The sequence below is a fragment of the Anthonomus grandis genome, chromosome 15, assembly GCF_022605725.1.
Source record: "Anthonomus grandis grandis chromosome 15, icAntGran1.3, whole genome shotgun sequence".
NCBI classification, from domain to species: Eukaryota; Metazoa; Arthropoda; class Insecta; order Coleoptera; family Curculionidae; genus Anthonomus; species Anthonomus grandis.
This window is the reverse complement of record NC_065560.1, coordinates 15,448,693-15,463,134: the sequence shown is the minus strand read 5'-3', so window position 1 is coordinate 15,463,134 and position 14,442 is coordinate 15,448,693. Positions and strand designations below refer to the sequence as shown.

General features: G+C 31.9%; 1 protein-coding gene across 2 annotated transcripts in view; it reads right to left on the bottom strand.

Moving 5' to 3' along the window:
• Positions 1 to 14,442, bottom strand: part of LOC126745359 (NADH dehydrogenase (ubiquinone) complex I, assembly factor 6-like) — a 145,350-nt gene that overhangs the window by 31,896 nt on the left and 99,012 nt on the right. Inside the window, exon 1 of one of the 2 annotated variants that reach the window (XM_050453182.1) lies at positions 9,406 to 9,829. The exons of the other annotated variant lie outside the window; for it this stretch is intronic. Coding sequence (XP_050309139.1) covers positions 9,406 to 9,524 — 119 coding nt within the window. The 5' untranslated portion in view covers positions 9,525 to 9,829. Of the gene's footprint in view, positions 1 to 9,405; positions 9,830 to 14,442 lie in introns of those variants that run through there. 2 annotated transcript variants of the gene reach the window in all.

Sequence of the window (14,442 nt, the reverse complement as noted above, 5' to 3'; positions counted from 1 at the left end):
TAATTTTAAAAAAGCTTGCTTTTCTCTACGAATTACCTCAATCAAAAAAAATATTTATATACTTACAGTATAAGAATTTAAAAAGTTTAAGTGACCATATATTAGGAACGAAAAACTGAATAAAAAAATGCCAAAAATAGTTTCTATAAAACGAAAGGGAAACAAAAACAAGGATATTATCTCACCCTTATCTGCAACCCCTTGGACATTGTGAGATACATCCATAAAATCTTAAATAAAAAGGAGGGTCAAGTGATACATCTACTTAAAGCTCTTGAAAAATGCTTTCCAATGATACCACAGAAAGCCACATTTCAGAAAATTATTCTGTTTGTCAAGGAAAACAATAAATGCAAACAAATTTTTTAAATTTTTAATTATTATTTAATTAAATTTTCAAAATGATGGTTACCGATATACTGACATATCGCGCTAAGAATTCTGAACATGTCAAGCCCATAGGTATTTTCTATTGGTTTATTTGCTATGTTTTTTTTTCCGAAAAATAAATATTCGCATTTTATTATGACAGAATTTAATAGAAAAGTATCCTTGTACTAGTATTATTATTTTAAGAACAGTTGATTTCCAGTTCAGTTTAAACAGTAGCAGCACTTATCTTTAACAATGGCGTACATCTTAGCTAAATGTGTAGATATTATGTTCATTTATGGTTCCCAGAATAAGTTTTAAGGACATATGAACGTTTGTCATCCAACAAAGGGCATCCAGGTCAAAATCTAAGCCCGGACTATGTTCGCCATCTCAAATCAAATATCTTTTAGAGAAAAATAAATATAGTTTTACAATATTTGAATGTAGTTCTACACTTAGATGAATAACATCTGTGTGTGTGCAACATATATTTTATGTTATTAACTCGAGCACATTTGTTATCTTTCTAGTCTAACTACAAAAAAGAAAAACAAAAAACGATAAATTCGCTGAACAACCAATAGAAACATAAAATCAACAAACATCCAACATATATACCCATATGCCGTCACCATATATAGCACTGATTAATAATTACTTACTTACTAATAACTATACTTATCAGTTTTACAAAAAACGTGAAATTTTTATTGTTTCTATATGTTCAATGGAATTAAGTTAAAAAATGTAGAATCAAAATACTCAAGATACCTCTGAGATTTTGTTTTCGCCAGGAAAGGAACGCTCACTGTCTCCGCCGAACTACTTCTTGTTTGGTAATTTAAGATAATAATATGTTGTCTTAAATCAGGATATTTATGAACAATCAGTAGCAGAGATTTAACAATTATGATTGCTGTAGATTCAATACCTGAGGTTCTTGAAACAAAAGACTGGTCGAGTGTATGGCCGTTTTGTTGTAAATAATTTTAAGGAAATATCTTTGTGTAACATTAAGAATATTTAGTGTAGTTTTATATGCTCCTCTCCATAGAGATATACCATTGCTTATAACGGATTCTGCAAGAGAAATATACAACAGTTTCAGAACATAAAAGGTATGCAATTTGTAATCTGGAAGAATGTGTAGACCAGTTTACGGAGTTTAATGTTTGTGCTTTCTATATGCTTATCTTTCTGATCAATGAAATATTCAAATATTTTATATGTTTAACTTTTTTTATAACTTCAGTACAATGACATAATGTCTCTCTGTTTAAACATTTGATGGCATGAATGTCTATACTATCAGTCTGATAGTGATAATTCTGATAATTATGTGAATCAAGTATGCTAAAACACATAAACTTTGTTTTTTCTATATTATGCGTTAAATGATTTTCACTCAACCATTCACAAACCTTTGCAAATTCTGTTTTAGCTAGTTCTAATGTTACACACAACTAATAGCTAAATTTGAAGAAACTATTTCTGTCATGAATAAAAAGAGAAATCAATCGAGATGAGTCGACGAAACAGCGTAAATTGAAATTCTGGATCAGCTCGCAATGAGTTTAACAATCAATAAGAAAGGTACTTAAATTTCATAAGTGCAAAGTTGATTTCAATAAGTTCATTCAACTTCTCGAAGGCCTTTGAAATGCGTACCCATGACACATTACATCAACTAAAAAATAATATTTCCTTAAAACAACATGGTTTCTTCAGTAAAAGGTCGACCGTCACGAGTCTCGCGTGTTTTCTAGAAAAAGCATACAAAGTTGTGGTTTTCATTTAATTTTTCAAAGACCTTCGATAGCTTGGACCATAGTCTTATCATTGAAAAAATTATATCTATGGGTTTCCATCATGGCCTTTTGAAAACTCTTTGTCTCCTATCTGAAAAATCGTTCCCAGTTTGTTAAATTCAATGGCTTTAAGTCAAATTGTTAACCCACCCTAAGTGCGGTCCCCTCAAGGAAGCAATCTTGCCGCATTATTTTTGTTTTATATTTGTCAATGATATCACTGGTTCCATTATGTATGAGTGTCTTTTATTTGCAGATGACTTAAAAATATTTCACATAAGAGAATCTAAAGCGGATTGTGATCTATTACAAAAAGACATTGATGCTTTAGCACACTGGTGTACAATAAATAAACTACCTCTAAATATTAAAAGGTGCAAGTGTTTGTCAATCTTAAATATTCACAATAAACTTAAGCACAGATATAGGTTAGGTAATACTATTTTAGAAAATATTGACTCTAGGGACCTAGGGGTTATAGTCGATAACAAACTGACATTCAACAAATACATCGATAAAGTTGATAAGTCTTCCTTGAAAACTCTAGGTTCATAATCAGATCAACAAGAGGATTTAAGAGTTTGAACAGTCTTGTTAATTTGTATAATAGCTTAATTAGGTCTAAATTACTTTATGCAGCACTGGTGTGGTTCCACAACTCTAATTCAAATTCAAAATTTTAGATTCAAATATTTATTGTCTAACAGTAATCTAATTCTAATCACTAAGATGAAAATTAGTATTGACAATGCATACATCATAAAAAATAATAATAATCATATATAAAAATATGTACAAGAAAAAAAGGTTTAAATAGGTTTACAATATTATTTGACAATAATTTTTTCAAATGACGAAGATACATGTTGAAAAGATCAACATACAGACTCAAATGGACCAAGTTAAACCAAGAGCATGCTGTGTAAAAAGGCTCTTTCTTTGCTAAATTTGTGCTATCTTTGTAAGTAAAAAATACCTTCTAGTATTAATGTAAGGCACAACAAAGTGTAGAGCTGCGAGCAATTGTGGGCAGTTGATATGAACATTACATAGTTTGAAAAGAAAAAGCAAACCTGCACAAATAGTGATTTCCTGGTGAAGGGAAAGCACATTAAATCTGTTGAGTAACAAGTGCTAATCATATCCTTTTCCAGTGTAAACTCCATCAGTTTTAAACTCGATATGTTTCAGAAATTTACCTTGAACAAATCAAGTCCAACAATGTGAACAGTATAGTTTGGATTTTACTAGGGAATTAAATAAGATTATTCTACTTGATATGTTAGTGAAGTCTGATGTAGCTGTTATCATAAAACCAAGAAATTTTAAAGATGACTTTAAGATGTTATCTATATGATTGCAAGAATTAAGCTTCTTGTCAATAGTGACAACCAAATCACGAACATAATCACAGTTAGAAAGAATTGTACCATTTAATGTATAGTCAATAATTTATAGTAAATTGATATCTTTTTACACTTTTTAAAGTTAAGAGGAAGTGTATTAATCTTGCACCAATTGTAGATTAATATGTACTAATGTGATACATATAGACAGTCTAGAATATATGCAAAGCAGGTTTTTAAAGTATCGTTGCTTCAAAATTGATGGAATATACCCTCCAAGGGCATATGACCATAAGCTACTTCTATTAAGATTTTTCCCCCTATATACACTAGAAAACACCTTCGCATTTATTTAGAAAATAGACCTACTAACTTAGCAAGAAATGCACCTATATATTGAGCTTGCTCAAGGTTTAATATTTTACAAAGCAATAATGATATTGACCTGTTTAATAGCACTATAGCTACATTCAAACGTAAAATTGCTGCAATGATTATGACCTTGTAACCATTAAATATTTATATGTATATAAACTCTCCATTTAATTCTCTTTTGCCTGTAGAAGTTGTGAGCTTAAAATTTCGGCTGTTTTTGAGTCAAATCAATGTTTGTAGACAGTTAAGTTTTATATGCTATTTACCTAAGCTACATATCTAGAGTATTTAGTTTTTAATTTTTTCAGTTCACTGGTTTTGTATAATTAATTTTGATCTGTTAAGCATATGTTGTCTTATTATTGGGAATTGCCTGTTAGACCATATTTGGTAAATAAATAAATAAGTTTTATCCCTACAAACTGCAAATACTCCAAGAACTTGGTGACCAGGACCTGTACAAAAGAATCCAGTTATGTGAAATAATAACAGATAGAATTATGGCAAAATAGTAGTTAAAAATATTTGCTTCAGTAATGAGTATACCTTTTGTTTAAATGGGTAGGTTAAGAAGCAAAACTGTCAATACTGGAGTGACGTGAAACCACACATATTTATAGGATGGCTTACCCAATACCAGACAGATTGCTATTATATACAACACTTCAACTTGGTCCAAAGCAAGGTCTTGTCATAACAAGGAAAATAGTGTTTTTACAGGGCATGATAAAATCATTAATAATAGATGTAGAAGAATATGTTCCGTTTAACAAAAAGATCACCAAATTGTTCTTGGTAAAATTGGTAGCAAGAGCTAAGCAGTTAGTACCAAATTTATTTTTACTTTTTATTAATGACTTTCCTCTCTTGGTTAATGACAGCTACATAACACTTTTTCCTGACGATACATCAGCAGTTGTCTCAGACTATCAGTCTATCCACTCAAGAACCACCAAGTGTATAGCTGATATTGCGGGGTGGTGCCAGAGAAATGGTCTTTGAATAATTTGAAAACCAATTTCATTGTTTTCACTCCGATTTGAGCTATTCAGGAGTTTAGAACTTAGGAGGTTACTCAACTAAGGAGCTTACTCCTTAGAGAGCAGTCATCAAGTAGCCTCATCCAACAACACTCCACCAAGTTCTTGGGAATTGTAATTGATAGACATCTATCGTGGGATCCTCAGGTCGAATCTGTATGCAATAGATTATCCCGCAGCAATTATGCCATCTTGCAACTTCGAGACTATGTGAATGCATATACACTTAAAAGCTTTTATTATAAAACAAAAACAAAGGTAAGGACACAAAGTTTGTATTATGCCTTAGTGCATTCCACTCTATCCTATGCCTTATTCGCTTGGGGTAATTCCTCTAGCATTGGGAGAGTGCTAATAAATCAAAAGCGCATTGTACATACGATGTTTAGACTTTTCTTCAGAGAAACTTGTAGTGGTACTTTTAAAAAAGAAAAAATCCTAACTATAATTAACATCTATATCTCGGAGTGTGCATGTCAAGTACACAAAAATCTTTCAAACTACATACAATCCGGAGATCTTAATTTTTTAAAACTCGAAATGCAGATAAATTATACAGGTTGTTGCACAGGTATCCAGGTTGTTGCAAGTACAGGATGGTCCAGAAATTACATCTCTCAAAATTTTTAATAATCTCCCATATAGAATAAAGAGAGCTAAGACTTTTCCAACTTTTAAGAGGGCTCTTAGGACCATGTTAGTTGACTGTCCTTTTTACTCATTGACAGAGTATACAACTGAAGATTTATTGACTAAATTAAGTTAAATTTGTTTCCTTTCATATCTTTGTAATTTTATACTATTTTTATTAGCATTGTAGTTTTTTATCGACAATTCTTATACTTTGCTATGATGTCAATGAAAATAAATGATTTGATTTGATCAAAAAAAAAAGTACGAAGAAGAGATTGTTTGTATTAAATGCGATTTTAATAAGTGCTCAAAAAGCAGATATTACAATGCAATTCATTTTATGAATTCTTTCATCTGTAACCGTAACTTTTCTGTGAGAATAATTACTGATGTCAGACAAAATTTTAGGTACCGTCACTCTGCCAAATATATGTGCAAACTTTTATCTTTATATGTTAAAAATACTTTTCTGTCATCCAAATTAGTATTAGGATCTTTAGGTATTAGCAATAGTGGGATAATCAGCGATACACCCTTGATCGAAGGTAGGTCTTCGGTTACGCCTCAACTAGACCAATCTATAGACAGCCTTGCTATTGGATCTTCTTTTTTAATAGAAACTCCCACCATAATCAAGTTTCCTAGCATTTCTTAATGTTCAATCTGTGCGTTTAAAAGTTTTGGCGAATTGGAACTATTTTTGGAATCGGTTAACTTTCCTAGTGTATTAATTCTTGTTGAACACTGGTTGAGGTCTGACGAGCCTATTGATATCCCTGGTTATGTGCTAATTTCCAAATTTTTACGCAAGCAATATACACATGGTGGTACTCTTATTATGTTAGAGAAAGCTTTTTTAACTAAATTTGTGTTTATTACTATTGACAGATTTGATCATCTATTGATTGAAAAGGTGTGCGAGTTTTCTATTCTATTTAGCAGTAAGTTAAATTTGTATATTTTAGGATTGTATCGATCTCCATCTGGTAATTTAGATTTGTTTTTAGAAAAGTTGGAGATCCTCTTAAGTGAAATTTCGGTTAATGCGATGTTGATTCTGACTGGCGATCTTAATGTAAATTTTTTAGACAAATCTAATGGATCAAATCGAATGCTTTTTAATCTGTTAAACTCATTTAATTTTAAAATGCACGTGGATCAGCCAACCCGGATTTCAACATTTTCTTTCTCACTGATAGATTACTTCTTTACGAATTTTAACCAACACGAAAATCAGTGTACAACGATCAATGCCGGTTTGTCTGACCATGAGGCAATAGTGGGATTAGTAAAGCTTAATAGTGCAGCTAATGAGAATAAGTTTGCACGCGATAGACTTTATACTAGAGCTAATTTCCGCAAATTCTCCTTGCTTTGCAATATTTCAAGTTGGAATAATGTATTGACTACTGTTAACCCACTGCATAGCTTTCATCAAATAGTATTAAACAATTTTAACACTGCTTTTCCTGTTGTCCATATTAGGAAATAAAATAGAAAACCTTGGTATACTAAGGGTTTACGAGTATCTGGGTAAAATATGCGCTCTCTTTTTTACATTAGGAAATATGCTATGAACAATGCAACATTTTTAAATTATTATAACAGATACCGCAAGATTTACAGAAACTTAATGAAAATGGCTAAGTGGACCTACTTTCAAAGGAGGATAAATAGTTCCTCCATCAGAGCAAAAGAGTCTTGGAAGATTTTAAATGAGCTAAGGGGCAAAAATAATGTCTTGGTTATTCCAAGTACCTTAGATTCCAATGTCCTCAATTCCTTCTACTGTGATATTGCTAGTAACCTTGCAGCCAATCTCTCACAAAAAATAGATCCCAGGAGCTATCTCAGCAATGTGGTAGTAGCCGAATCTTTCTTTTTTGCCCCCACAAGTGTAGAAGAGCTTAAACAGTTAATAGTTAATATTAGGAATAAGAGTTCATCAGGTTGGGATGGGCTTTCTCTTAAAATATTTTCTGCTTTACCTCTTGTTGCTTTACAAGTCTTGGCAGAGTCAATTAACTTTTCATTTATGTCTGGAGTTTTCCCAGAGTGCTTAAAAAGAGCAATGATTGTTCCTCTTTACAAGGGTGGCGATCGCGACTGTCCTTCTAACTTTAGACCTATAGCGTTATTGCCTACTTTAGCCAAGATAGTGGAACGGCTCGTTAAGGTGAGGATGGTTTCATTTTTAAATAGGTTTGGCCTACTGAGTCTTCAGCAGTTTGGCTTTCGTGAGTCTGTGAGCACAAATGATGCTATCTTTAGCTTTCGAGAGCACCTGTACAACCGACTGAATGTTGGTGAAGTTGCAGCAGCGGTATTCTGTGACTTGTCCACGGCATTTGACTGCGTGAGTCACAGAGTGCTGCTGATGAAACTGGAGTTTGAATAATGAAGCCATCACCATGCCACCGTTCAGTAAGTTTTTGGGTCTTTCCATAGACAAGAAGACCATATTGTGAATGTATGTAGAAAAGTCTCATCAGGCTGCTACGCTGCTACGGATTATTGCCACCAGTCTTAATTTCTCCATCGCCAGATCTGCATACTTCGCGATCATCGAGTCGCACCTTCGATATGGAATTTGCTTTTGGGGTTCATGTTCAAATTCACTTTTTAGTTCAGTGTTTGTACTCCAGAAAAGGGCCATTAGATATCTATGTAGGGCCAAGCCTCGTGACTCATGTCGCCCGCTTTTTGTAAGTCATAATATTTTAACCCTGTGTTGTATCTTTATTTTGGAAACAGTTTGCTTAGTTTTTAGAAAATATAAACAGGAACTCCACTTAGGAAGCCACTATAATATGCGACAAAATTATTTGTTGAGGCTACCCATTCCTCATTTTGAACTTGTCCATAGCTCTATCATATATGGAGGGAGAAAGCTGTTTAATAAACTTCCACTAGAAATAAGACAACTTAAGACTGAAAAAAGCCTACATACAAAGACGAAAATATTTCTTGCTAGTAAAGTGTACTATAGTTTAAGTGAATTTTTTAATGATTAGCATTTAAGTATTTTTCAAAATTTTATATAATTTTATTTTATTTTAAATTAGTTTCTTGTTTTCATTCATTTAATGTACAGTCTATTGGCTTTGTCTACAACTTCTATGTTTATATTGACAATAAAGCATTTTTGAGTTTGAGTTTGAGTTTGAGCCTGCAAAGTCAAAATGATGTACCTAGTAGTGTTAAAAACAAAATTTAAAAAGCCACTCACAGTTGATGTGAAGAAAAAGAAAAGCATATGCTATTTATGCTATCAACATATTATTCCTTACATGTATCACGAATTCTATAGAACTTTGTTTACTATGGAATGTAAGTAAGCAGATGATGGCATTGTTGAAGATGATGAGGAAGAAAAAGAAACCTAAAATAAATTTTAGTTTTAAAGTTTTGTATGTTTAATAGACGTTTTAGTTTGACTAAAGATTTACTTCCAGCTATTTTACTATTTACAATTATCCCAAATTGATGTATTTTTTAACAAAAATTAAAAAAAAAAACAGAAATTGTAAGTGCACATGTAAAATTTTATTTGGTTTTTTAAATTATAAAATGTTGGGTGTCTAAAATTTTCTTAAAAAATTTGAAAAAAAAACTTTTTTTTTATCATTTATGATTTAAGATTTATAAGAAAAATAAATAACAAAAAAAAACAGTAGCTTTTTTAAGTCCCTATAAAAATATGAAATTATAATTTTTACCAAAAATTCATAGGCTATTTTCTAAAAACTGTTGATTTACACATAGGACCTTTTCCCATTATGATAGCAATGCATTTAAATTTCTGAAAATAAATAAATCCTGGCTTACCTAATCAACTCCAAGCAATATTCAGGGGGGGACAGATTAGAGTTGAATCTTTTTGTTGTTCGAATACAGGGTACCCTTCTACCTATTTTCTTAAGACCAATATATGTTAAAGTGTGCATATTTTGATTTTTCTAGCACTGCATTGGTTATGTCTTGTGTTGTCTTGATGGCTTTGCTGCAAGGTTATTGCCAGACTTGTTCTGTTATTACACTTTTAATAAAATTTATTAAAATTAAGTTTTTTTCAAATATACACTCTTCTTTTTTTCTTCTTATCTTAGTGTCCACCTGATCGCACGCAAACGTGTGATTTGTATGTCCAGTCCAATCACTCGAATAATGTAAAAGAAAATAATAATATTAACATTATATTATGGCTATTTAGTTTTTGTTATTATTTAGAGATAAATAAAAACTCTTGGGGTCTTACCTAACCCAACATTTTGAAGTAAAGTCAGTGTTGTCAGATGTAACTGGACTGGACAGTTGAACTAATGTCGACGTGTTTAAGGCAGAACGCCACAAACGCCAAATTACAAATTTTTCAGGAGACCGTGTAACATTCGTATTTATTTTTTTAAAGCATTATGTTTGTTACTAAAAAAAGTATTTTTTGTTCTTAATTTTTTTTAAAAATTTTTCTTGTCTTAAGTTGATAAGTAAAGCTGTAATCTTAAAAATTAGGATTTTTTGGCGTTAATGCCAAACGTTATTGACTTATTGTGTTTATGCCAAAATGAAATAGTCGGTTGTGCCAAAACATGTCTGTTAATGGGTGTGTAAATTGGCGCTTATCTGGAGATGTGCCAAATCACTTTTTTAACACAAATATTTTTTTTTTGGTTTTTATGCCAATTAAAAACACAAATTACTTTTGAATATAATTTATAAAAGAACATTGTTGTATCATAAAATACATATTTATTTAAAAAAATTGGTACAAAACATAATTACAAGTATTTCTTATAAAAAATTAAAAAAAACAGTTTTTTTAGAAAATAATTTGGTTTATATATGTACATACATAGTTTAATAATAATAATACTCGTATTTTACAACGGACTAGTTAAAAAAAAAACAAATTCTTAAAAAAATGGTAATATACCGTCAAATGGGGTTAAGTGAATCAAAATAAGTGGTTTTTTTCGTTTTTCTGCCAAAGTATTAAATTAAAAAATATGTAAAAAATATTGTAGATTCTGGTAAACGTCTTAAAAGATTTTGTTAAAACTTGTAAGCATTTAAGCATGGGAAGTCCTCCATTTTTTTTGATAAAGTCTGATTCACTTTACCCTCCGGTTTGGGGTAAAGTGAATCATGTATAAGAAGTGCTGTAAAATTCACTTTAAACATAATGTGGGTAAAATGAATCAACAAAAAATAAAAAAAGAAGATTTAAACGGAAAAAAACACTTAAAAAAAAAACAAATTCTTTATTCTAAAGGTAACAAAAGTAAGATTAAGTAACAAAGTCTTATTCTATAACACATTCTATCACAGAATATTAAGGCTTTATAAAAACAACAAACTTAGGAACTTTTCTTTAAACAAAAATGGCACTTTTGGTAAAAAAAACTTAAGTCTACATACAAAACATAGGAAAATTAACAAAAAAGAAATTACTCCAACTTTTTAAATTCGTCGTTGTCTAAGTTAAAAACAAATTTACCCCTCTTGAAAGACTTTTGACGCAGTTTTCTAATAATTTGGTCTTGGCTTATTAGGCAAAGGTCCTGTATTTCTGGATAAACAAAATACCCCTTTTCCGAGTTTCCCTTTTTTCTCATGGCATTTATAGTAAATTCTTTTTTCTTTGAACAATTCTCGATTTTGCCAACAAACAATCGATCTCGTTTCTCGGTTGGAAACTTTGCAATAATAAACTCCCCAATCCTTGGCTCCATGGATAAGTCTGTGTCGATCATGTAAGTATCATCATTCGATGTCGACGGATTTGGATCAAACTCGTCAAAGTTTTCAACAATATTTTCGAAATCACTTAGGGAAAATTCTTTATCTAACTCTCGATCTAACTCATCATCCGATATTTCCAGGGCTCTTCTTTCGTTTTTTTTCATGTTTTTTTTAGATGATTTTTTTGTGGGTGTTTTATCTATTATCGTTGATAATAAACTTTGACTTGACACACTTTTGCCAGCCTCGATAATAATTTTTTTTCCTCTCTTTGTTGATTGATTCGGGGTAGTTTTTAAATTTTTTAGGTGACTGATTATTGTGTTACTCCAGGCCTGATCATTATTCTCACCATTTTCATCGATGTGTAAATTTCGTGGAATTTTATTTAAAACTTTGTTGGGATCGAGCGGAAAAATTCCACATGCCTTAAAACCAGCAATGGAATTTTCTTTCGACTTTATGCCAACCTTTTCCACACTCTGTCTCAGCAGCCTTGGAAACTCCGTTTTAGGAATGACTCCACGGTGTTTTAGTTTCCATTGTTCCAAGGTGGATCTCCATGCAGCTTTTAAAGGCCTAAAATACGCGACATCGAGCGGTTGAAGCAAATGAGTTGAATTGGGAGGGAGTAAGACAAAATCAATTTCATTATTCTCACATTGCTGTACGACATTAGTGGTAATGTGGCAATTTAAGTTATCGCCTATTAAAACTTTACGCTCAGCAAGCTTTCGAAAATAAGTCATGACAATTGTCTTAAACCAGTCCTCAAATATATCAGAGTCAAACCATCCACTCATGCTTCTGTTATATCTTGCTCCTTCAATTCCTCCCTCTGTCCAACCATCATAGGAATGTTTTGCCTTGTATACCGTATATGGAGGCAGTAATGTTCCATCAGCGGCTATTGCAAACATCACAGTTGTGCTGGTCTTTGAGGAGTCTATTAACCTATGGGCATGCTTTGCACCTCTTTTTGTAATTACTTTAGTCGACCCGGGATCATCCACAAAATTGGTCTCGTCGTAATTGATAATATTTTGAGCAGGGACGTCTTTCAACGTGACCTGCAAGTTTTCAAAATATTTTTGAATAACCTCGCGGGTTAATGCACCTCTAACGCGTTTTGTATTTTCAGCCAACTTAACGGTAAGGTCTTTATTTCTGTTTTTGAAGGTGGTAGACAATGGTACAGTGAAAACATCTTGTCGGACTTGCATTGTCTTATTTATTTATTGTAACACGACGTTTCGGTTGGTAAGTATCTCCAACCGTTATCAAGTGTAAACTGAAAGCAAACTACTATTCTATAGGCTTATATACTAGATGTGTGCAGCGATATGGAAGGGAAGGGAAGGGAGGGAAAGTCATCCGTGAAAAAGAGTTGGAGGGGGGAAGGACACGCGTCTCTCTAGATCCTACACTGTCCTGAGAGTAGAGGCTTCCAGATGTTGGGTATATCGACGCTTGGCTGGCTGAAGATCCTCTGATTCTGTGAAATGAATTCGTAGAGGCAGCTTTCATTTCACAGAATCAGAGGATCTTCAGCCAGCCAAGCGTCGATATACCCAACATCTGGAAGCCTCTACTCTCAGGACAGTGTAGGATCTAGAGAGACGCGTGTCCTTCCCCCCTCCAACTCTTTTTCACGGATGACTTTCCCTCCCTTAATATAAACTTAATATAATAATACTCGTATTTTGTAATGCACGTAAAATCTAATTGACTAGTTAAAAAAAAACAAATTCTTAAAATATAAAAACAATTTTTTTTCCTATACATTAAGTAGAAAAATTGATTAGCTATTAGATATTATGTACGTTAATAATAAATGAATAGATGAAATGACATTGATGATGAATACGATGAATATTTAATCTTATTCATCATCAATGTCAGTCTCATTAAGTACATCAGGTACTGATCCAGAACATTTTAAGGTTAAATACTCTGAGTGATACTCAGGCCTTATAACTAACTCAGTGCGTGTTTTAAATCATTATATTTTTTTAAATTAATTGGTATTTTCTCCTTATAGGCTGCCTTAAAAATACCTGGTTTTAATTTCAAAAAGACTAGTTCTTCTTTGTTTTCTTTAAAAGAGTAAAAAAACCCTAGCATTATAATCATTTTTAGAAAAAAGTGCTTTTTTAATTTCCGATATTTTTAGTTTACTTGCTTTTTCAAAATTAATGCTTTTAAAGTCCAGAAAATCTGAGAATTTTTGCTTGATAATTATATAAGGTTCTGGATTATTTCTGGCATTACGAATAATAGTGGGCCATTCAGATGGCGCTTGTACTATTTTATTTTTTATATTCTTTTCAATGACTGCATGTATTGAATCTACAGGCATGTAGGTGTGGCCTGCAAATAAAAAAGTAACAGACACTTCTTCGACGGTAATAGAATGATTTAAAAAATATCTAATCATTAAAAATAAAAACTTATTTTTATTTTGCCCTGAGTCAATTGTCGCAGTACATTGATATTTTTTTGTATTTAGTAGTGCTATCTACGTATTTTAAATAGTGTAACATGTTTGAGCAAATTTCGTTACTACCCCTTTTTGCATCTTTTTTCTTCCCATAAGTAACAATAGCCTTTTTTTGTAGTCGATTCATAAACAGACAAGTTATAAACTACATATTTTCGGGAAAAACCTAACAGCATATTATCTCCATGAGGAGTAGCTAATACCTTCTGGAGATCAAAAGTTACTACTAAATATGAGTTTTCTTCTCCTGACATTTTTTGTTCCTCTAGGAAAATTTGCCTAATTGTATCCTTTTCCTCGATATGCTCCTTATACTTTTTGGTCTCTGCTTCAGTCTTTAACTCCTCGCTTAGATTCTTAAATCTCTCGCATTTTAGACATTTATCTTTTTTTGGGACGTGAATTCCAATGTTGTAATTTTCTTTTAACAAATTCAAAAATTTTCCCTTTTTTAAAAACTGGCGATTATTTTTTTGTTCAGTAAAAACATACATTTTGTAAAGGTTATTATAGCTTTTTATATCAGCAGGAAGATATGTTTTTGAAGATGAACTTCGGCAATAATGCGAGGGCACCGCTGGCAAAGAATTAACAAATTCCTTAAAGTGTTGAACAAGTTCGGT